Below are 25394 nucleotides of genomic sequence, written 5' to 3'. Positions count from 1 at the left end.
ATCAGCACTTTCGAAAGCTGCTACCGGCTAAGGACGTGGAAAGCGTTGGTTGCTATGAGCAAGAGAAAATATTGGAAGTGATGGGCTGTGCCAGCACACAATACGACAGCAGCAATTTGGTGCCCCAGAATCGCAACCGCCCTTTTGAAATAAACACTCCTTTGCTTTTTGCTAATGTTGTTTCTAAAAAAAAACATTTACGCTGTTCCTACATATACAAAACACTGCGGCATCTTTCACGTGATTGTTGTAAGAGGCTCATACACAATAACGTTTCCGAGCAAATCATATTTGGCGTTTAATTCGCGTCTTAGTGCTCACAGGAATCCACCATCGTTATTGACTCCGACTGTTTCCATGGCGCTCATTACTTACCAATAGATTCAATTTTAATTGTTCTTTCTTGAATATGCAGGCTGTTGTTGCTTTAACTTGTACTTTTGTAACGCTGCATGCACCGAGCCTTGAGTTATGTCAGCGTTCATTATATGTTCTTTTTTTTCTGTATTACGAAATTACTGGCATGCATGTTTTTTCACAAGTTCGTATAAGTGAATTTCAACCTCTTTTTTTTTTTAAATTACAAGAAGCTTGCGTGTTGTTTCGATTGCTGGCTTTCGTCACGCTTTATTAGCTTTATGAAAAGCTGCCCCCTCTAAATTGATTGTACACAAAGACTAGGTTCAATAAAAAGATGTGGAGGTGCTCAAGAAAAATTTCGGAAAAATGTGAAGCAGAAATATGGTTGCCACTAGGGCCACATCAGCGTAAAATAAGGCTCATATGAGTCACTGCGCATGTATTGCATGGCTGCATGTAACTATATGCATTTCTGCACGCCTTCGCATCACGTATTCTAGCATGCGCGAAGACGATGAAAAGATATCTTAACAGACGTTTGCCTTCGTTTTATGGGCGCAGCTCCTTGTGTTACAGCCGTTAAATCGCGGAAATAGCTATACTTTCTCACTTTTGCTTGCACTTCAGATATGGTCGACGTAGAATGAATTCCGATGTATATAAAAAGAACAGAGGAAGTTACCATACGCACCACATGTGAAACATTGTAGTCCACCAAGAACGCTGTAAAGTTGGGTCCACTCGTACTGCATTAAATTCTCTCCATTCACAACAATGGCGTTCTGGGGGCTTTGTTTTCTGCCCAAATCTTTTTCGCAGAACGACTTAGGCTAGCACATCTCTGTCTGCCGCACCGCTCTTTCTACTCTTCTACTTTCTACTCGACGCTTACTAACCAAAGTCAATAGACGTAGGTGTATATCCTCAAATTTTGGCTAGTGGCTCCTTGGTTTCATCTCTTACCCACTATGCCGCTATTGGAAAGAAGGGGGCGCATAATATAAAAACAAACATTGAGACATCAAGGCCAGGGTCAGAGAAGAATGCATGGCTTTAGAAATAGAAAACCGAGAACTCAGTATTACGAAAAAAAATGAAAAAAAAAATCGTTCCTAATACGGTTTTAACCCTAAGAAACGTTTTGTACATAATTCTGTTGGCCTCGTGTTTTTGCTGGTTTTGAGGGTTAACGGCTAAAAAAGAGCAAGGGACATTGTTCTTTAGATGAATGGAGCCTCCTACCAATTAAATGCGCATTCACTTATTTCGAAGTGTACTTTTGTATATGTCTTTGCACTAAAGCACTAAGCGTTGGCGAGTTGTTCGTTGTACCGCGTTCTATAAAAATCATCAAAATCGTGACTCTTTTTGCTCAAAATCTACATAACCAAAAACATGCACTATTTTTTTTAGCCCGAGGCTTCATTCAACTCACGCAAAAGCAAAACATGAATGGTTATGCAAGCAGATCTTGAATTAGGATGTAATTACTGGAACTGACCCTGACACTAATCTTTCCCTCATCCACAACGCTGGCATTGCGGGTGCGTTCCATCAAAATATTTTTACTGCAATAAAATTAGATGGCCTTGAAATAAAGTTGCGGAAGTCGTATGCTATTAAAAACAGTTATTAATTTCTGGTATTCGAAATATTTCAAATAATGATGGTTTTCTGAACTCAAGAACCTATTTCAATCATTGAATGAGGAAGGTATCTTATTGTCCCCCAATAATTCGTAGATGTCCCCACTGACGTTTCAGTTGCTGAAATTAGATTAAGAGTCTCTAAGGAAAAAATATTTTGAGCGGCCAAAAATCGGGTAACTATACGCATGGCCTCGCCAACACTTTCTCTACTGCTATCAGTATTAAAATGTTCGCGAAGCATCATTCCAAAGGTAAATCTGTCCGTAGTTCGCGCCACTTTTTACCGTAGCTCGCGCCAAAGGTAAATCTGTCCGTAGTCCGCGCCACCCTGCAATTCGTGAGAATGTGGTAGCAGTGGCCTTGAAGCCGATTGAAAGCGCGTGTAGATGGGTGGTAATGTACTTTGCAAACATTGGAAAACATAATTGTCATATATTGCATGGGTTTTATTCTTTACATGCTTTTATACACCGGTATAGTGATATTCAGAGGAAGAAAGAAGCAACTACATGGTGAGTCCTGTGCGGTGGTGGGCCGGACAAAAGGGAACGCATGGGGGGTCTGGAGCTGATTTGCTGATACTTGAGGGCGGAGATTTCGTTGATATAACACGGTACACTACCATCAATATAGCTGGTCGCTCTAACCTGTACCAAAAGCTGTAACATCTAGTAGAAAACCGCTCACAGCGATACGACGGGCGACTTCTGCAGCCGGAGCACGCGGCGCCCGCGGCGCGCCCTAGCGGCGGCGCCCGCGGCGAGCTTCTTCTTGTGCACGTCGTCGGCGCGCAGAACGCACAGCTCGGCGAGGAACACGACACTCGATATGCCGGCGCAGGCGATCCACAGCACGAACACTCCGAACACGTCAGCGAAGGCCAGCGTGGAGGCCGTCTGTTCGGGACCCGACGAGGACGAGGAGCCGCCGCAGCGGCTTACGTCGCCTGTGGCACGGATCCACCAGTAGTCGACCAGGCCAGCTTCCACCAGGCGTCGGATGCTGGGAGTGTGCGGGACCGCGATGAGGGAGGAAACGACATTACCGAATGGACTTTAAATGCTAATGACAGCTTGATGAGGACACTGAATATACTCTACAAGAAACCGTTTAATGCTTGTTTCGTGCCAGAGACATGGTTAATTTGAAACAGAATAAAATTTTGATATGTGTGGTTTTGACGTCTCAAAACCACCATATGATCATGAGAGACGCTGTAATATAGAGCTCCGGAAATTCCGATCACCTGTGGTTTTTTAACGTGCACCCAAATCGGAGCACATGGGCCTACAAAATTTTCACCTCCTTTGCAAATGCACCCCGCCGCGGTGGTCTAGTGGCTAAGGTACTCGACTGCTGACCCGCAAGTCGTGGAATCGAATCCCGGCTGCAGCGGCTTCATTTCCGATGGAGGCGGAAATGTTGTAGGCCCGTGTGCACAGATTTGGGTGCACGTTAAAGAACCCCAGCTGGTCGGAATTTCCGGAGCCGTCCACTACGGCGTCTCTCGTAATAATATGGTGGTTTTGGGACGTTAAACCCCACATATCAATCAATCAATCAATCCATCCGAAGTGCAGCCGCTGCAGCCGGGATTCGATCCCACGACTTGCGGGTGAAATCAAGTTTTAATTATTCGCATCCATATTTGGGCGTTTGAAACTAGCCACTCTCTCGAGGAGTCGTGACGCAACCACTCACAAGAGCCGTCTTAAGCAGACGTTACATCAACTCGTTCCGTTACCTGACAACATTGCCCCTCCTTCAAAAATGTGCGCAAGAATGCTTACTGCTATGCTTATTTCCGCATGCCTTTACTACGGCTAGTGATTGCACTGTAAGCGGCATTTTATGTGGATGGAACAATGGCCCGATGTTCGTCCCCTAAGAGGCATCCTGCAAAAAGGCACCTGACGACTCATTTGGCTATGAGGTGGGGGTACGGACGGTTCGCGAAAGTAGCCATAAGAAACATATGTGGCCTTTCTTATCCATGGGTTAACGTTTTTTTTTCAAACAATTATACTTACTATTTTATTATTTTTTTACCTTTCCATGCAGCATCCTGAAAAGACCAAGGAACAGCACTGCGAGGAAACAGTACTTAAACGACTTGCTTGCATTATGGTTTGTTTCTCGATACTCTGTCCTAAAATGCAGCGAGCACACCAGAATGCTTTTCGCCGTTGTTCATCTCCCTGTTGCACAAGTGCGGACCTTACACACGTTAGGCGTAGGAGTTTTCTCCGTGGCGCCCATGCTGCTTCATGCGAATTCTCAGCGCATGCAGCTTCATGTTGGGCATTATACTATGCACAATTTTGGATATGTAACATTCATTGCATAATGCCACAAAATTGATACCAGCGCTCGAGTGCTAAGCACAACACTCTACGCATTTAAAGCATCGCGAACCGAGCGAAACGCCGACAGCCCCATTATACGACAAGTGAAGCCAGCCGTATTTCAAGTGCCAGCCATGCATGCACGCGAGCTCTGACCGGGGCACCAGCGTGCAAGAAGCAGGAAGATGGGAAGGTTAGAGGTTAGTGGCTCGCAGCATTGATAGACCACGCGTTCGCTCTCTTTCGTCCTTGCTCGTTCGCTCTATTTATTACGTCACAATCGGCAAAGCTTTTCAACGTAGGAATGGGTGCGTAAAAATAGCGCTCTAAAATGCAGCCTTGAGCATAGGGTCGCTAAGCATGTAAGTTGCTAAGGCGTGCAAGTGCAGATACAAGAAAACAAGACAACGTGTAAACGCCCACTATCAAACAGAAGAGTGGCCAGTGGCTCGCACTATCGACAGACCACGCGTTCGCCCTCTTTCGTTCTCATTCGCTCTATCGATTACGTCACAGACGGCAAAACTGCTAAACGCAGGAACGGGCGCGTAAGAGTCGCGCTCTAAAACGCAGCCCCTGACTATAGGGCCGCTAAGCATGTGGGTTGCTAAGGCGTGCAAGTGCAGATGCAAGAAAACAAGACAGCGTGCAAACGCCCGCTATCAAATAGAAGAGTGCGTTTTGGAGGAATACTAATATGCGCACGCGCACTCATTGTTTAATGTTTCATGCCAATTATGTACGTGTGCTAGTTTGCGTGAGAGATCAATGTTTTGGCATTTCATGTGTTCTTCACTCGTGCGCTTCGATCGTAATTGGTGAGCCAGACCTGAATGATTAGCCATATTTCTTCATCCACACCGTGCGTAACGTGTACATTTGTGCAAGCCATCATGGAATCATTCGCGGCGTAATTTTTGTCAACACGGTCTCATCGAGTGTTATGGCCCACGGGACGGCTTTTTGCTCTGCCACAGTAGAGTACCAAGTACCCTACATCGTTAGCCACTCTTTGTAAACGCACATTTCTTCATTGTAGTATCTGCATAATACTGCATGTTCATTGACTTAGGGAGCTATTTCACTGTCGACGATGAAAAGAGCTATTGCAAGGCGAACTGGCGGTGACTGTTTATTTCCTACCAAGCTCTAACACAACGACCTATATTTTCTATGTAGAAAAGGCCACATCAGAAACAGACACTACGTACGAGGCCAGCCCAGAAGTCCGTAAGTTTGTTTCGTATATTTTGCGATGCAAATGTACATCCGAACCCCGCCATGGTGGTCTAGTGACTAAGGTACTCGGCTGCTGACCCGCAGGTCACGGGTTCAAATCCCGGCTGTGGCGACTGCATTTCCGATGGAGGCGGAAAAGTTGTAAACCCGTGTACTCAGATTTGGGTGCACGTTAAAGAACCCCAGGTGGTCAAAATCTTCGGAGCCCTCCACTACGGCGTCTCTCATAATCATATGGTGGTTTTGGGACGTTAAACCCCACAAACCAATCAATCAATCAAATGTACATCCGCGTTTTCCCTATTACCTGCTGATAACTCCTCCGCATGGTGGTGCATGTCTTATCTACTTTAGTGGCAGCTGCAAAGAAAACGTTCAGACGATGTGGTATTTCTACAAGTTTTGGTCTTTTTGATAAGCAATGAGTGTATTGAATACATAGCGGACTTTTCTCTAAACTCTAACTCTAAAGTCGTGAACATAGGTCGGCGAACTCACTCATAAGTCGACTCATTAGGACTCACTCAGACTCAGATCAAGCCGTGAGTCGGAGTCTGAGTGAGTCCGGGTGATTAATATATGAGTTTGAGTCTGAGTGCCCCTAGTTGAAGGAAATTTTCATCAGCATGAGTTCGAGCGAGTTCGGCTCTGGATAATTTTGGTGAGCCAGATTCTGAGTGACTGTAAATAGCAATCAATACATATTTTTTGAATGAGTGCGATTGAGATCCACTATCTTTTCTTGACCTGTGGTCCTATCTAGTCATCTTCAGCTTTACTGTCAGTATTGCCTGGATCCACGTCTATACTCACATTTACTCACAGGTATTTCAAAGCAGTGTCACTCATACACCATTTTAATATGTATTGATCACAGGTGCGAATTACGTATATGGGTATCTTGCCTCTCCTCCCCCCCACTCCCATCTCTTCCAGGAAAACTCTTGATTAATATAATATATGCAACAATCTCTTCTGATAAAAAATTACCTTACTGGTTGTCAAGCCCTCAGAACTCGTTGTCGAAGATACTATGTCAAACGGCGCCAAGAGGAGCATCGTTTAGGAGAGATATTGCTGCTAAAGATCATTGGCACCGTGGTTGAAAAAGCTAATTCTAACCTAACGAACTCGTGAGCAGACTCACTCGAACTCACTCAAACTCCGATAGAGCCCTGTGTCTGAGTCTGTTTGATTCTGCGTCACGTGTTTGACACTCCGCCCTCCGTGTACATGCGTTCGTGATTCGTCTTTTGAGGACACGTGGTATTTTCGCGCCATAAATGACCCTACTTACTCATCCGCCTCTCTTGTTGCTCCCATCTGTCGACGTGTAGTCTTTGAAGGGCGATCGTTCTTTATAGCTCAATAAAAGCATACAGGAAATTCACGGCATCGTTCTGGCACTTAACGGCTAATAACAAGTTTATCGAAACGTCGAAGAATGCCTTGTTGCTGCACTTTCGAAAGCTGCTACCAGCTAGGAACGGGGAAAGCACTGTTTGCTATTCTGAGCGGGAGAAAAGATTCCAAACAATGGGCTGTGTGGCGGCACAGAATACGGCGGCACCAATTTGGTTCCCCCGAATTATTCCCGCCTTTTTTATTAAATGAACGCCTCACTGGGTATTCGGAAATGTTGTTTCTGAAAATATTTTCGCTGCCGTCATTTATACAATTACCTGCAGTACCTTTCACGTGGTTGCTGTATAGGAGGTTATAACAGAATAACGTTTTCAGACAGCTTTTATTTGGCGTCAAATTGACGCCTTCAAGCTCACAGATAACGACCACCGCACCATGACAGCTGACCGTTCTTATGGCGCTAATCACTTTTCATTAAACTTACTTTTAATCATTGTTTCTAGGACGCGCATGCTCTTGTTGCTCCAATTCGTACTTTTGCAACGCAATATGCACCGAACAGCGAATTCTCTTAGCGTTCAATCAATGCATTTTCTCTTTTCTTCTGTATTACGAAATGTGTGGCATGCACGTTTTTCAAGCTGCTACGAACAAACTGTGACCTTATTTTTTGTTATGAAGTGTGTACGTTGTTTAGGTCGTCGGCTTTCGTTCTGCTTCATTAGCTCTACGAAAAAGTGCCCCAATGTAACGATTCTTCACAGAGGCACAGTTTAAAAACAAAAGTGAGCTGCTGAAAACAAAACTTGGAAAAAAAAAACCAAAAGTCGTCTCCAACATCAGCGATACGCGCACACCTGGGGTCAAATTAATAAGGCTCGAATGAGTAGCTCTGCATCTGCTGCATGAAGGCATGTAACCTATGCATTACCGGAAGCCTGACCATCACGCAATGCAGCATGTGCGAAGGCTATAAAAAAAAGATGTTATCAGCGTGCCACCTGCATGTCCGGCTGTTTGCTTTTCATGCTTTTATATTCACCCCAATCATTTTTATTACATCACGCACGTCTCTAGTGTGATTTTATCAATAGATAGGTTACGAGGGGTCGAACATAAGTGCCGAGAGCAAAGCTCAATGGCCTTGTGTTTCACATAAATTTGATCGCGTTTGTACGCCTGCGTGCATATTCAAGGAAAACGACTGATGTTGCTTTCCCAATCAGTTAATTAACAGCTGTATGCTTCATTGCGGGCTGCAAAGGAGCACGCAGTTTGTGAATTACGCAATTATTGAACGCAAAATCACCACCCCGCAGCCACAGTATCGGCCGCACTGGACCAAATATGCCGGAAGGCCGAACGGCTGAGATACTTTCGCCATTCCCGAGATTTTAACCGCGCGATGTTATCAGCGACATCTATAGCTATACACCGATGCTACTTTAGAGATGTGTGGTGCGTCAGCAGCGAAACGGTCTTACACCATCGCGGGCACCGCGTCATTGAGCGCACCTATCTCGAAGTCGCTCACTGCTGTCGCAACGCGCATGATAAGAAAAACAAAAGTGTAGAAAAAAGTGCGCAGGCGCAGAGTTTTATGGCGGCGCGGTGGGCATCCTTCACAGCACCGTGCGGACCCGCTTCCATTCTGACGCTAAGAGAGCTTGAAGCTTTAACTAGTACTTGAACGCTTATAGTTTTATTTCTCTCTGCTAGGGCACGTGGTTTACCAAGAACTCTGTCTGCCCATTACTTCAGATTATTTGCCTCCTTTGCGTCAATATATGGGACATGCCGGAACGATTGTTATGTGCTTTCCGCAGAGCCCTGCCGTCATGTTTGGATCGTCAAAAGGGCCTAGAATTACTTCGTTCTCTACTCCCGAGAGACGATCGTCATCCAAAGCACCTGTACGCCAATCGTATGTGCACACGCAACCAAGCATGCGAAAATCACGTGGATGGCTTAAACTTCCTGAGCTTCAACAGAGTAAGCAGAAACCATTTTCCTTCTAATTCGCACCCAAATTCTTTCTTAAATCTCGCAGACACTTTTGTTGATGATAGCCATTGCAGAACCTTAGCTGAAGGACTTAAGTACAGTAGTATTCTTACAAACTAAATACGCGGTACGATGGTTTGAGCCTTCCGCACTGCCTCACTAAATCGGTCACAGTGCTCAGAGAGAGAACCGCCATTGTATTTTAGGCTACATTGCCAGTTTAATGGTATTTCACGCAAATGAAGCTATTTGATTCCATTCAACCATCTGCGCATATTGGAAAAAGGGAAACTTAGTTCCGTAGGGTCAGATAAGGAAGGTTGCTTAGCATATACGCCGGAATTCAAATTTTTAATAAAAGCTTAAGCAGTCATTAGACTGAATTTGTTGGCTGCAAAACTCAAGGTCTTCACACTTAAGCAACGCACTGCTAATTCCTGGTTAAGGCAGTCTTAATAAGATTATTTAATTAAATGCGCTTTTAAAGGATAACTCCTAATTAGAACTGAGAAGGTGTGGTCTGCTCATGTCGTCTGACTTTAACAATCCATTAAGATATTCCTTTTAAATGCGAAGCATTTCTTAGCGAACTTCAGTGACTTTGAGCGTATTTATCTACCTAGCCGCCTACGACTTTTAGCTCTCCTGGCCATTTCGATAATAGTATCGATACCAAACTTGGTGTGGCATAACATGACTGTATGAAGAACATATTTGACAAGTCATAACATGAAAACCATCACATGTATGTCATGAATGTCATGATTTACAATTCATGGTCCTGCAGCTCTTGCGGCGGTTTCGCTCACATGGCATGTTGCAAAACTGGTATGGTATGACATCATGGCACGCCAAACAGAAGCGACCGGCCCTAACATGAAACTCATGACATGCGTGTCATGAAACAACATGACAACATGCCCCGCTAATGATGCGCTGGCGATTGTATCGCTAGCTTCAATTATACCAAATTTGGTATTATAAGACGTGAATGGATGGCAAAGTTATGTGACTGGTGCAAACATGATATGCACGAGATGCGTGTGATGTAATAACATGACTACAGGCCACGCTCATGATGCACTGGCGGCCGTTTCGCTAACTTCACTTATACTAAATTTGGTATGACGAGAAGTGAATAAATGACAAAGGTATGATGCTGGTGCAAACATGATAAACATAGGATGCGTGTCATACATGCTACGCTCTTGATTCGCTCACGGCGGTTTCGCTAGCTTCATGTGCCAAACTTATTATTACGCGACGCGAATGGGCAACATAAGTAAATTACACATCCAAACATGATAATCACGACATGCGTGTCAAGTAACAACATGACCACATGCCACACTAATGAGGCGCTCGCGGCCGTTTCGCTAGCTTCACATGCGCCGAATTTCGTATTACGTGACGAGAGTGAATGACAAAGGTATGTGACTGGTGCAAACATGATAATCATGTAGTGCGTGTTATGTGAGAACATGCCTACATGCCACAGTCAAGGCACCAATTTATTATGAGGTGACGCGGTGCGCCTGCTCGCCGGCGTTCATTTCGTCGCGTCACGCCGGCGTTGCCATGCCAAGCGGCGTTCTTGCCATATACTCGCAGGCGCGCGCTGCATTGCGTTGCTTTGACGCATGCGCGCGCATGCGTCAAAACACGTCTGGCGTCCCTTCGTCACGAAAATATGGAGACACAGTGTTGTCTGAGTAACACAACGGCGCGAAATTCAGCATGTCGCGTTTCGCGCCCGTTGCATCGGGCCGCGCCGACGGACGCTGCAGTCGCGCCGGTCGCGCCTGGCGTCAGACTATGGAGTGCTCGCGTTTTGCTAACGTAGCATCGCTGTTCCCATGCAGCGTGCGCGTGCGTCAACGTTACATTAGAGTATATTAAGACCTTCATGATGCCTTCGCGGCCGTTTGGCTAGCTCCACATATACCAAGTTTGGTGTTACGTGACGTCGATGGATGACGAAAGTATGCGACTGGTGCAAACATGATAATGCTGACAAGCGTGCCATTTAAGAAAATGACAACATACCACGCTCATAGCGTGCTCGTGGCCGTTTTTCAAGCTCCACATATACTAAATTTGGTATCACGTGACGCGAATAGAGGACGAAGGTAAACGACACATCCAAACATGCTAATCATGACACGGAAGTCGTGTACGGCATGATTTGTCTTTACCTCGTAACATTGTGCTGATTTTAGAGTGACATATTAACCTTACTCGTACGTGCTTCGCATATCATTGATTCCCACTGGACGTGGCATCTGCCAATGTTTTTGGTTATTTATTGCTACGTTTTTATCATTCGTCACATCTCATTCATTTCGGTTCATTGAACAGGCCGACAGATTGTTTATGGCCCTACAAACGATTAATTTTTCTACTGAGCAAATATAGGGTTAAGAGTGTTCGCGCAAGGCCTACTTTTAATAAAATTTTTCAATTGTGAAAAATTTCCAAGCATACGATTTGCTTTGTAATGCTCAGATGTGCTTAACAAGATGTGCTTTAAATTGCAGGCTAATACTCGCTCATGATTATTGCTTTAAAAAAAGTTTGTCACTTGGCCTCATACCTTATGTACAACTAACTCCACAATGTTGTATCTAACATACCTTTTGTCAAGAATAAATGTATTCTTTCTTTAATGCACTGCCGCTCGCCTGTGATTCGAGTAATATTCTTCAATTGCAAGCTTCCCTGTGTTAGAACATTATTCGAGTATAATCTCGCACCTAATAAGTGTCTTAGTCGAGCATCAGCATGTTCCTAATAGAAAAGTATTCCAGTATTTGTATTCTTGTAAATGTATCCCTGTAACTGTATTACGGGATACTTTTTTGTCTTTCTTTTCAATGCATCTTCAAAATATCCCATTACGCCTAAGAGAAATGTATCTCGGTATCTGTATTTTAGGCTTGCAGCCAATGCATTTCAAAGTCTGTATTCCGGAATACCCTTTCAGTATCTCGGCCCAGTTGTGGGTTGTAATCACAGTAATTTACTATCGATACGAATGATATCATCCTAACACTTCACTAAACTAAATTGCGTCTCCAGAACCTTGGCATAAAAGTATGTAAGTTTGACATTTTGAAGCAGTTGATCTTAATACGCGTTGTTAAGAAAGAAGCTCCCCCTCCTTCCCCTTCGAGCCCCGCCACTGTGGTCTAGTGGCTAAGGTACTCGGCTGCTGAACCGCAGGTCGCGGGTTCGAATCTCGGCTGTGGTTGAGGCGAAAATGTTGTAGGCCCGTGTGCTCAGATTTGGGTGCACGTTAAAGAACCCCAGGTGGTCGAAACTTCCGGAGCCCTGCACTACGGCGTCTCTCATATTCATATGATGGTTTTGGGACGTTGAACTCCACATATCAATCAATCCTTCCCCTTCGAGAAAAATCCCTGTCCAGCCTAATGGAGATGGCATGTATACGTACACTTTGTTGATGTTCTTGAAGAGCGTCGGGTCGATGTCCTTGCGGGCGAAGCTGTTCAGTGGGTGCGAGACGAGTCCCTCGCGGGCCAGGTAGAACTCGGCGCCCTCGTAAGACTTGCACACCGAGGAGATGCGAAACACGAGTGACGTGCCGTCGCTGATGACGGCCGCACGGCCCTGGACCACGCGCCGCAACAGCGACTGGCCGTACAGCACGGAGGCCTGGACGGCCGTGCCCCGGTCTTTCACCACGCGTCCCACCTGGCGAAGCTCGGGATTGGTCGATTGCTGCGGGAGAAAGCGGAATAGTTGCACACACTAACCAGCATTTCAAGCGTTCTTCGACATTTTTGTAGCCCCCTCTTATGGCCTCACTTGCTTGTTCCTTTTTTGTGTGTGTGTTTTGTTTGTGAGCGGGTTTCACCCACAGAGCTGTTACGATCACACGTCGCAGGCAACGACGCCACGTTCACAAGTTTCGCCATTGTTTCGAACAGTTGCTTCAATATTACGCATGGGCCTGTATAGTAATTGAGTTATTCTATAGGGAGTTTTATATTGGCCTATATACGCAAAGCTTTGCAGTCCCTTGCGGTCACACGCTACCTCGGTCTCTGAAGGGGGGGGGGGGGGGCGCAAGAGAATAGCGTACGACGCACGTGCAGTGGCACGAAACGCTAGCGCAAAGCTTTGCGTTTCCACCACTTTGTGTTAAGCACCAGCAATAACGTTCGAAGGTTCGATAAGGCACGAAACAAATAGCAGTGCATTTCACAGATGAACAGATTACCGATGACGTATACCCGTGCTTGCTTCTTGCGCTGCACATTTAGGCTTGCTCCTTTTGCTGGAGAACAGTTTCGCCCTGTAACGTGTCTTATTTTGAGCCAGCTGCGTTTTGCGTTCCTCACCGCCACACTCTGGTGGTGGTGAGAAATGAAAGCATACTTCAAAAACCGCTGTACCCCTCATTGAAGAAACTGCGCAAATCGACAACATTTAGACGTTACCGTATATAGAGAGTGAGAATGAATTGAGAGAAAGGCAGGGAGGTCAAACAGAAACTTTATCATCCGGTTTGCCTTAGCGCACTAAGGGTAGGAGGAAGAAAACTGGGAAGAGAAGAAAAGCGAAGAGAAAAGTAGGCGTGCATAAAAAAAATTACGTTACTGTAATTCTTAACGTAGGTGTCTGGCATAATGGCGCTAGCATGTCGGTCTTATTCGGGCGGCCTTATGTATACCTTTCGCTAACTTTGCGTTTGGTCGCACTGCCGAAACGTGTCTAAGAGTTCACGTAGAAAGGGGTCTTCAAACACGCTACCAGCGGGCTGCATGCAGCCCGCAGCACCACATGGAAATGAATTTTTTTGGTGACTTGACTGAGTAGCACTACAGCATTATTTTCTCGGCTATTGCAATTAATCTACTCACAAGGGAGTCGTCTGAAGCAGTTTTGGGAGGTGCTTTATGCGGTCGGTTTAAAGCAATGGTCTCAAACACGCGGTTCACGAAGATCTCGCTCGCGGCCTGTCGCCAGCGCACGACTGACTTCGTCCCATTGTTCTTTTTTTATTTTATTAATAAGTATGTTCATTAGCTAGACAGACGTGACCAGCCTAAAACATCGCTTTCGTCTGACACCCCACGTGCTGAAACGTTTATATCCCCGAAACAAGCTACATTTATGAATCGGCGACCAGATTTTCTCCTATATTGGCGATCGGTATAAACATTCTGTTGTAATTCTGGGGCAAAACATAATTTAGAAATGACCCGCATTTGAAATATAGGAAAGACTTTCTTACAAATGGTAACCTTTCCCGAAAGTGTGCACTAACATACCCGCCCACCATAGAGTTCCCCATATATACACTAGAGGAAACTCTGGCACTAGTGTCTATGGGAGCTGTAATGCATGGCACTTCAGCGAGCATGGAAATGACGGGTAGTACATGGATTTGCCTAGTCTTCGTACTTTACGTTTCTTTTCGCTTCGCGTGGTTTGCAGCTGATTTCTCACGAAACAACAGTCGACAAATGTTTGGCAGTTACGCTTCACCTCCTTAATCGTTTAGGCTTACCATTTCAAATTGGTTGACGAACTTCAAAAGGGTATGTTCTTGAATTTGAAACAAAACCAAAACACAGCAATAAACAAAGCCACAAGTGCGATTCACCACCCGCAAGTACGAGCACTAGGCGAATTCGTGTACAATACCCATCGTTGCCATGGTCACTAAACGATCGCAGTGTCAGTGTCCCCTCTAGTTAATTTTAGGAAACTAAATGCCGCCCTCCTACGCCCATTCCTACCTTTTACCTGTCTCAGCCCTTGCGAAACTAAATGACGGTACTGCGGCGCGCTAGCTGTGGAAAATTTGGGACTCCTGCTACATGGGAATTCAGAAAGGCGTACTGTCAGATGGCAACGTACGGCGAAGCTTCGAGCTCCTGCCCTTGTGATTCAAAACGTCTTTACCACGGCTGAGACGAGTTTTTTTTCAGACCCATATAGTAAGAAACGCGCAGTTTACATCTGCACTACCTGTTGCCATGGAGGTGTCAGCTGCTGAGTATATAGAAAAGCGTCTGTTCTTTCAATAAACTCGTTCAATTAAGGTTTGTTGACTTTAATGACACTTAATTGATTTTCTACGGAGCTAACTTGTGCTCTGACATCATGGTGTATCTAATATAGCTCTCAGCTTGAACCAGAATCATCAACTTCATATCACGATGTAGCAGGCACTGTTACGCGCGCTTCTATAGAAATATTTGGTCGAGAACCAGGCCTTAGCAAAAAAGAGTCGAACACTCACTCATCCATTTCCCCTGAGACGACTCTAAGGCGATAGCTGTGTTATTTTTCTTCACAATATATTGTCTTAATGCCCACCTCCCCAGAGCTTTCGGCCTCTATAACGTTGCATGGCGCCGCCTATGGGTTCGACCCATTGTTGCCCAAGTACATGTGCGTCCAAGTATGTCACGTGCGCGTCATGTCCTGGCGTCATCCGATTATGTCATTGGCTAAAGTTGCGAGACATTAAGGTCACGTGACAGTGGTACGCCGACGAGCACTTTCAGTCACTTGAGCATCACGTGATTTTTGACTGACTTCTGTTAGTGGTGTGAGAGCTGACTATGCAGTTCGTATTCATCTGAATATAGAAACCATCTTATCATTCTTCTCGTTCTGTGCACGCGGGCGGCGCCACTTTTGCGTCGAGTGACTGCATTAAAATATAACCTTTCTGCTGTCGTATGCCTGACGTCGTCACAGTCTCATAAGGGATTGAGCATGTTTCGATTCCCACGTCCTATCACTGCAGCGTCTACAGGTCATTCAAGTTGGCGCCGCTGCCGACGTCATCTCGAGCAGTATTCTCAGGTCTCTCGAAACCCTTCTAATCGTCAGCCATAGGAGGGTTTCGCATTGTTAAATGCGCGCAAACGACACTCACTGCGACCATGCCGACGTACGAGGTGCCCAGCCACATGTGGGGCACGGTGCTCGGTCTGCGCACCAGGTGGCGCACGCTGTCGATCTTCTCCACCTCGGACTTTATCATGAGGCAGGCGCGCATGTGGCCGCAGAAGGCGTTCATAAGCACCAGGGTGGCCAGCCACCAGGCGCCACTTAGCAGGCGCTCACCGCCGAGAGAGGGAGCACGCGCAGACGCTGCACGGGGAAGTGTTCGTTTAAGAATTCCATACTTCCTACACATTCATAGACATCTTAAACAGTTGTTATGAACATGTGACTGATTAGGGTATACTTTATTTTGCATTTGTTGTTGCGTCTAATGACAGATGCTTCAATTCAATGCAGAGACTTCTTACATTCTATAAATATTGTATAACATTATTGAATAATGCATCATCACAGTGCATCATCACTTTTGCTGAATTCGTGCTGCGACATGTGCCTGAACTGCGAAAATGAAATTGGACCCTCGTCAGGTGTATTGACACAAATTTAGCCCAATTTTCTCGGTATACAGTGTCCGCTGTACGCCGGTACACACATCCTCATTTGATTTTTTAAATTTAATATCAACAAACACATATACTAATGACGTCACGTCTGCCACGTTGTATCACTGGTCATGCTACTCGCCTGCCGAACCGAAGGTCGCGGGTTTATCCCTGCAGCGACGGTGGCATTTCGATGGAGGCAAAATTATGGAGGACCTTGTATACTGTGTGATGTCAGTGAACGTTGAAGGACAGATGGTCGAAATTTCCAGATCTCTCCACCACAGCAAGCCCCAGAATCATATTGTGATTTTGCGACGTAAAACATCAGGCGTTGCAGACGATATTAGGTGTGACACATGGTCGCCGTTTCGTTAAGTTTATAAACAAACGCTTTCTTATTTTTTCTTATCGCAAGTCAAATGATCTCACGAAATGTTGAATGTAGAGCAACCAAGTTTTTTTTTTTTTCATGATTGTGCCTCTACTGTACGTATTACTGTTTACTTTTTAGTTACACGCGAAATGGCACGCAGTACGGTGGCATCAAAATGCATCCCTAAAACAGCATGACCTGGTTTAGCCTCACCTTTTCGCGCTCCCTTTTGGCCTCACATCCTGCATCGCCACATCGTGTTGTGGAATTTAAACTTTTCTGATGGACCTGTTTTTTTCTTTAATTTCCATTGACACGTTCAAGCAGGATCTAGTGTGCGTTTAACTCGAGCTGAAAGTTTTACTCAGTACCAGAGAGCAGATATTCATTATACGCTTCATAAATGGCGCCGCTCTGCTCAAGCACTCGGTTTCGATGTGTGTACGAGCCTCACCGGCCGAAAAGTGCAAGCACAGCCATGAACATCGATTTAAGTGTACATTTTAAGAACCACAGGGGGTCACTATTCATCCAGATTTTCTCACCATGGAGTGCCTCATGATCGCGTTGTTGTTTCAGCACACTAAATTGCATAAATGATAGTCAGCTCGTAGCAATACTACGGGCTGTGATCGCCGCCTAACACTGCCTGAGATACATTCACTTCGTGAGACATCGCCAAACAAGTGCCACACGCCTTCCACGACCATGGCGATCTGCCACTATGACAACCATGCTAAAACATGGGAACGTTATCACTCGTATAGGCGTGCCTGCGCATCCAGAGATAACCTTGCAAAGCTGAAAGTAGCGCTAAAAGGAATCTCTTCGAAACAATATATACCTGACACTATCATATTATATAGGTTTGCGCATGTTTAGGTTGAAAAATAAAATGAATAAAGCTATTTTCTATATAGTGGTGGGCACAGTACTTAAGAGACAACTATGTTCAAAGTCTCGGCATAGGGCATCAGAAGTAATCAGCATCATTCTCACCTTCGAAGAAAAGGTTCTCCAGGTACTGCCACACGGCGTCGGAGAAGAAGCCGTAGAAAGAGTAGCTCCGTCCCGCTCTCGATGCGTGCATCGAATTGAACAGGGCCGTGATCAGAGAGACGAACACCAGCGCTACGCTCAGAAACATCCACACCTTCAGTGCGGAAGAAAACGGGGTTTAGAAATACACAGTCTTGCCGCAAGGGCGAGCGCAGTGAATGCGGCTGCAACAAAATGCGATGTTCTACTAGGGATAGCAATTTAACTACCTTAGCATCCGACCTGGAGGGACTCATCTAAATGCTGGCCTAATAAAACACGGCATCTGAAATGATCGAAGTGCCTTCGAGCTGTCTATGGCTTCAACGCAAACTCAGCAGTGAGAACCAGCACGCACAAACGTAAGAGCCGTGTGTTGGTCCATATATCACGGTATAAGGTGCGCGCATGGGGTCGCTTCGGCGGAGCCACGCAGCCCCCTTCCCCTTCCTTCCTCCTTCACTTTCGTAATTGATAGAGGGTATACGAGGCAGACACATAAACTCGCCGAAAAAGGCAGTCAGTGCCTTGAAGACATGACCACTTGTCAGAACGTTAAATGGGGAGACAGCATCTGTTCAAGAATTTTAGCCTTCTCGAAAAGTACGTAGCCTCATATAGCAATGCGCATTGCAGAGTTAATGCAAGAGCGTACGCGGGCACCTAACATGTACTTACACTATGGCTTCCTTCGACCACAGGGAACGCATAAAAATTGTCCATCATTCGATCATACCTGTGTCTCCCCTCACAAAGGTGATGGTTACCCAATCTATGTATGCCTTTGTTTTTGTATCGTTGCTAACAGTTGCAAACGACACAGGAGGCTAAAGCTAAAATATCCAAAGTAGTTGCTTTAGGTCCCCTTAGTGCCTCAACAGTCCGTTCCACTTCTTGATTTATTTATTTATTTATTTACTTATTTATTTATTTATTTATTTATTTTTTATTCTTAGTTAGTTAGTTTTCTGATCATCATTTTGCACAGCATCTCTCTACTCCATAGCAGAAATGGCACCTTGAACTACATCAGTTGAGCGACCCGAAGGCACATGTCACATGCTTTCATGATATGCCTATTTTCTGGCAATACTATTTTTCATTACATTTTTTATAATATTCCTCACGGTCTGTCTAAAGCGAACGTTTCAGTTTTCACGCGTAACCATGGCGTTTCAGAATCAGATATGTTTGGCAGCCACGAACGTACCATCCAATCAAAGGCCATGATGTATCCAAAAACACTGCTCTCCTGAGCCCTCGTTCGGCCTGCCAGGATCCGTAGTTCCTCGAGGTAAAAGACGGCCGATGGGTCTGCAATCTCTAGACGTTCCGTGGCCGGAAAGAATGGTCCCATGGCCAGGTCACTCTCCTACATAGCATTATGATACATTCAGTGGTTCTAGCAAAATATTGTTCTTTCCTTTTCTATGTATATGAGAAGAGGATGGTGATGTTGTGTGTTGGGGGCAGCTACTCCACTTCTCTTCCATCGTAGCCATAGACATGCTCAGGGTACCACTTCCGGTAAAAGGGGAGTCAACTTTCGTCCTTGTTTCCTTCCTAGTCCAAAAGACAACATGCTTACAATGAAAGACAAAAAGAAAAAAGAAGTGGTCATGTGCTTTTCACAATGGTCACCTTTTGATCCTTAACTATCAGGGAGGATCGACGGGAAGTGAACAGCACTTAAAATGCAACATCAGGGTTCTTCAGCCGCTATTGTCACCAAAATATGAGTGGCTATATTCTTGCTTTTTAAACAATGAATTATAGGGACTGACAATGCGCCCCCTAAGGTGGTGGGAAGACAAGCGAATCCCCCTTTGCCTCTTCACGCGTCGGAGACACCTATGATAGTACTTGTCACAAAGTAGGGCACAAGCACAATACCTTGGAAATATAAATACCTACAAACACTGATGAGCCCACTATCACCTTTTCAATAAAAATAAGTGTCCACCCTACGCAAATTATTATGAACCATAAACACTAACGCAAACTAAATGTCGTCACGTAACGTCACGCTTCACCGAGATTCTGTCCCAGCATATCACTAGGCATTCAGCATATATCTATGTCACAGGTCGGATTACCTTTCCGTGACTCACTCTGCTAGACCGCTGGAGGGTATGGGTCAGTTAGTGATTCATAATTAGCGATGGTAACAGCAAAACCACGTGGACATGTAAGAACATAACCGCTTCGTGTCTTTCTACGTCCAGTATGATTTCAAGATCAGCTTTGCTGATTGTTAATCACATTAGAATTCATTACCCACCTGTGTACTTTGTGTACAGATGCAGCAACACTGTTGGTTGTCTGACCTTGTGCTGGCATGCATTGTCGACTCTATCAACAACGTCTTACTTTTTACGACTCTTTAAATAGTCCTTATGGTGTCATATCACGATCTATATGACGTCCGCCTGGCATTGTGTTTCGACTGACAATTTCAAGGCAATTTGTAACTCAGCGTTGATGTGCCGCAGTGTTGTGACGCTAAATGGAACTTTATAGGGCGTTGATTGGACGAACTCACGTTGCGGTGGAGCATGCCCATGGATCCAGTCCAGGTGCCGTCAGGCTGTGGGCTTCCCGTCGTCAGCTCGCGTGGTACGCCGATTGTGTAACTGTTCAAACCATAATCGAAGCTTGAGTGATGTTTCTGTAAAACACTACGCTTATGTTTTAATAAATGCGGCTGGGACAGTCGGCCTTTATTACATGTGAAAACTAGATGCACAAACGAATGGCAGTGTCTGCTTCTATTTAAAAAAAATTGCCGAACCCTTGAACTTCACCTTTGAGAGTTGAACGTGATAGCGATATTGTCAGCTATTGACACTAGCAAAATAGCTATTGTCAAAATAGCAAAATACCTATTGTCAAAGAAACTTTTGCATACGACTGCATTCTGCGTGATGGGTATCATGCTTTAAACCACGAGAAATTGTGTACATGACATCTTTTCGAACCTGCTATGCACCCACTAAGTGGCTTTAAGGGAAACGGTGCAATAATGTGCGCGCCTTTTCTGTGTGTGTGTGGGGGGGGGGGGGGGGGATTGCCCGCTTTAAACCATGGTTTCAAGATAATAGTATGTTCTGACGATCGATCGCAATGTACGCTTGTATCTCGCATTAATACTATATTACATACTGCATTGTGAAACATTTATACAGGACACATGTGTTAGTGAAGCTTGCAATATACTTTCACTGCATTTCCAGGCTGATGCTTGGCCCTGTTACCACGTTACCACGTTAACGGCCCTGTTAACACTTGATTACCACGTGATCAGTTCGGGTTCGATCCTTACTCAGACCCAGAAGATCTTTCTCGATTTTTCGGTCACGCATAAGATGAGGTTTTTTTTTTTCGCTCACAACACCGACGCCGACATCGGAATTTCTGCGAAATGAGCTCTTTAACGCTATCACGTTGAAAATGTGCAGCATTAAATCCCCTGCCCAAAAGACCAGCATTTTTAACTCCCCCAGCTGAAAACATTTGGGCAATATATGTACCTGTAATCCATGGAATGCACTCGGCGTCAATGGTCCAGGTTGAATTCTCGTTCCATGTGTATAGTTATCGCCGAAATAATAAAGGCCACAAGACAAAAGGAGCTGTATATTACGACTGATTTCACCGGTGGCTTTTATTTAGATTACCAGCCTCTTCTCAGATGCACTAACAACATGTGTACTGTAGAGCTCAACCAAACACAGTCCCAAATTGCTGGGAAGTTAGACGTTTTTATTTATTTTTTTGCGTGTCTAGTCGTCTCTAAATGTTTGATATCAAATTTACAAATTTACAGAAACTTAGTTGATGTTGACTGTGGGATTTCTGCTACACGTTCGTTTGCTATGGTTCGCCACAGGCCCAGACGTTTTGTTACATTGGCTAGTCAGCACTTTAATAGCATTATTTCTGACTTGTGTCTAGGTGAGTCATGATGTGCGTGCTCCAGAAGAAGGTGACTCACACAATCTTCCAAACGCGCACCTTCGAATTCTGCAGTATCAGTTCCCGCAATCCTGTATAAAAAGCCGTTTTGTGTATATGGCGCCTAGCTTCAACTGATGAATGAGTGCGTTCGTAGTTCTATCTAAATCTGACGTAATTTTGGAAGTAATGTAGCGGATAAATGTGGTATACAGCACAGTTATTTGCAGTAAAACCAAGTACTTAACATAATTAAAGTGCTCTCTTGAAGGCAGTGCCATCGTCTGTAATAGCTAAAAAGTTTTCGTTCATAATACATTAACTAACCCACCATATTGGTTGGTACCAACTTTATTGTGGCAACAACTTTATTGTTACACACCATATGCAGGCTCTACCTAATATATATAATATTATACGATACATATAATATGTATGTGCTCAGTTCTGTGATGTGTTGCCCTAGGCTGCATACATGGGTGGATTAATCCGCATAAGGACCAGACGTATTGACTTTTATGTTAACTGTCCATATGCGCGGATTCACTTCAATTATTACCAAAGTAATCATCAGACACGTATTTATTTGCATTTAGGACATTTTTTTTTTACCTTGCGGTTGCGTTTCTTTATGTGCGTACTAGTGTTCGCGCGTACTCGTGTGCCTACTTGCTATGTAATCTTGTTTGTTCGTTTGTTCCTTGCCTTCTATGCTCGATCCACTAAGATCGCCCTGAACTTCACGAACATCTTTCACAACATGTCGATAAAGAAACACCGTTTGCATGCACCGCACTTCGAAAGCTTCAAAATTTCAGTGCTTGTCTAGACGTGTGGATTATCTGCAAAAGACGTTAACGTCATCACCGAAGGCAACAACGTCTCCAAACACAGTAAATCAACCAAATAATGAGTAACTGACTCACTTGAAGCCCAACACTTGAACCAGTGAGTTGAAAATCTCGCCGAGTGGTCCGGACAAGCACACCCGGTCACCAGGGCCTTGAACCATTGTCGTGTGAGGCTTGTACTAAACATAACATCATGATTAGTCTGTTCAATTCTCTTAAAATTTAGATTGCGAGGCATACGGGACCGTGATATTGTGAGTAAGTAATAGAACAAGTAGGCGGCACACAGTCTATACAACTAAGTTCTGGCAAACGTCATTCAAAGACGTGTTACCCACCATGGTGTTCAAGTGGCTAAGGGACTCGGCAGCTGACCCAAAAGTGGCGGTAATGAATCGCGGCCACGGCGGCAACATTTTGATAAAGGCAAAATGATTGAGGCTCCTGTACCAAACTTAGGGTGCATGTTAAAAAAGTCCAGATGGTCACATTTTCTGGAGCTCTCCACGGATGTGGCCCTAATAATCATATCCTGGTTCTGAGATGTAAAACCTCAAGAATTTTTTTGACTTGAAGAAAAGGTATGAAAATAAATGTTTCATAATGGTATAATCGTCTATATGCTAAAGCGAATACTGATGTGAAAATCTTCGTTCTGTAGACAACATTTTCATTGCGATGTTAGGAAATGTGTGAAGCGAATTCGTTTTCGCAGCTTGTAAGCACGATTACAACAGGCATCACATTCGAACAATGTAAAGATATAAACACTTTGTCACCAACAAAAATTAAGAGATGGAAATGATGGCACGAAGTGTTCAGGTATAGCTTAATGTGTGAGAACGCACACGCGCTACTTCACATTGACCCTCACCAAGGCCACCGGCTTCATTCAATGAAGCAAAAACAACGCACAAAACTGGGTAACAATTTTAACTTCTTTAACCAGCCTTCATTTCTGCCTGAAGTCGGCTTATGCTTTGCTGCATAACTTTAAGTATTGGAAGATATGGAGGTCGGGGAGAGAAAGTAAAAGGTAAATTTGACAACGGCTTTCATTAACTTGCTGAACTTTTGCTCAGACCTTAGTTTACAAAAGAAGGCCTAAGTGTCCACTTGCAGAAATCGATTGCTTGATATTCGAAAGATAGCCCACTGCAAGCTATTTCTACATATGTGAAAAATGTCAGAAAGCCATAAAAATTACGTGGCAAAGACAGCTTTTCTTTCCATATAAGCACACTCTAGAAAAGTTCCATTAGTACTTACCGGTATAATGGAGACTCTTAGTGTTCGGTTGTACATATTGCCGTATTTCACAGTTGCCGTAAGTTAGCAAATAAACTTAGTCGCGGCCAGCCTTAAATATTCCTTATGTTTTCGCAAAGTACAGTGAGAAGTTGTAGAAAAAAACTTCGGTTTCGTATAGATTTCAAAGTTCAGTCATTATACTTAAGACCTCTGAAATATAATCGACAACAGGCTGGAGCATCGAGTGATGCAGTGTTACTAGTTTTCTTCGAGACATTTAGAGCAGACCTCCTTCCCCACTTTATATTCCAGGGACCAACCAAAACAAGTGAACGGGAGCACGTGACGGAGTTCACTTTTCGCTGCCTTCCGAGTATATTCTAATGGGCCAATGAGAGGACAGTTGGGGAGCATCGGCATGTTTCCATGAGCAGTGCGCAATACATGAGGAGATAAACGAAAACTACAGGCTTGATGGAATTCCTGACGAATGGATGGGATCTGTAATCAATAATAATGGAGCTCAGTACAATCAATACCTACGGTGTGGCACACATAATGGCTAAATTAATTCGAAGGTCTGATTCGCAACGTTGGGTACAAGGCCGTAATTCACCCAACGCTCAATATAATATTACACGATACTGGAAGCTATTCAGGAAATTTCACGTTGCTGTGCTCAAACGGAAGGCAAGCTGACAGGCAACTAAAAGAGAGACTGAAAAAAATGTTCGTTATCCCGGCGATGTTCACCTGAAGTGGCAACCAGGTCTCGTGTCCCGCGATTAGAGAGACGTCTGCAAGTACGATACAGGACAATGCAATGCAGTGATTAATTTTCGTGCGTGAACAGTACCGATGTGGCCATTTTATCTGTTTCCGGGGAAAGCGACCACATGGGGCCACAGCGCCCCAACGATATCGACATCATTGAGGTAAAGAAGTGAATCCCAAACGAGCGTGCGACGATATACCATAAATCATTCGTGCATTCCTAATTGACTCGCCATCATTTCGCGGCAAACGGCTATCAATCAAGGCATGCCGATACCAGACATTAGGGAGGAGGAGGAGGAGGAGGAGGAGGAGGAAGGGAAGAAATGAAAGGCAGGGAGGTCAACCAGACGGACGTCCGGTTTGCTACCCTGCACTGGGGGAAGGGGTGAGGGGATTAAAGGAGAAGAGAGAGAGAGAAGTGAAGGGCAACGTGTATGTAGGTGTGACCTTGTCCATTGCACGCTTATAAGCGGTCGCGTAGGCCGGTCGTCTTTAGAAAACTTAGCAGTGCCCGCGTCACTTTGCTGGCCAGCGACGCGTAGAGCCATGAGCCAAGGATCCTCTCTTCGGAAAAAGGTCTACTGTCTAGTGTCTTCAACGTTTCGCGTAGCAAATTGCGTTCGCTCGCAAAACGTTCACATGAACACAGTAGATGTTCTATTGTCTCGTCAGTGTCGCACGATTCACATCGGCAGCTATCCGCCATTCCTATGCGAAAGGAGTACGCCAGACATTAGGTATATTTAAGAGAT

The 25394-nt window shown here is 44.8% G+C and overlaps 1 protein-coding gene across 1 annotated transcript; it reads right to left on the bottom strand.

Annotated features, from left to right (window-relative positions):
* Window positions 1-2456: 2456 nt before the first annotated feature.
* On the bottom strand, window positions 2457-24102 carry LOC119164999 (putative glutamate receptor). The gene is made up of 8 exons (XM_037417195.2): window positions 23884-24102; window positions 22690-22793; window positions 20352-20442; window positions 19020-19181; window positions 17771-17924; window positions 15882-16099; window positions 12417-12703; window positions 2457-3011 (listed from the first exon to the last, which is right to left on the bottom strand). Exons 1-8 carry the CDS (start codon window positions 23917-23919, stop codon window positions 2693-2695), a joined length of 1371 nt encoding a protein of 456 aa, XP_037273092.2. The 5' UTR covers window positions 23920-24102; the 3' UTR covers window positions 2457-2692.
* Window positions 24103-25394: the final 1292 nt, after the last annotated feature.

The sequence above is a fragment of the Rhipicephalus microplus genome, chromosome 9, assembly GCF_043290135.1.
Source record: "Rhipicephalus microplus isolate Deutch F79 chromosome 9, USDA_Rmic, whole genome shotgun sequence".
NCBI lineage: Eukaryota > Metazoa > Arthropoda > Arachnida > Ixodida > Ixodidae > Rhipicephalus > Rhipicephalus microplus.
This window is presented reverse-complemented; position numbering and strand designations above follow the sequence as displayed.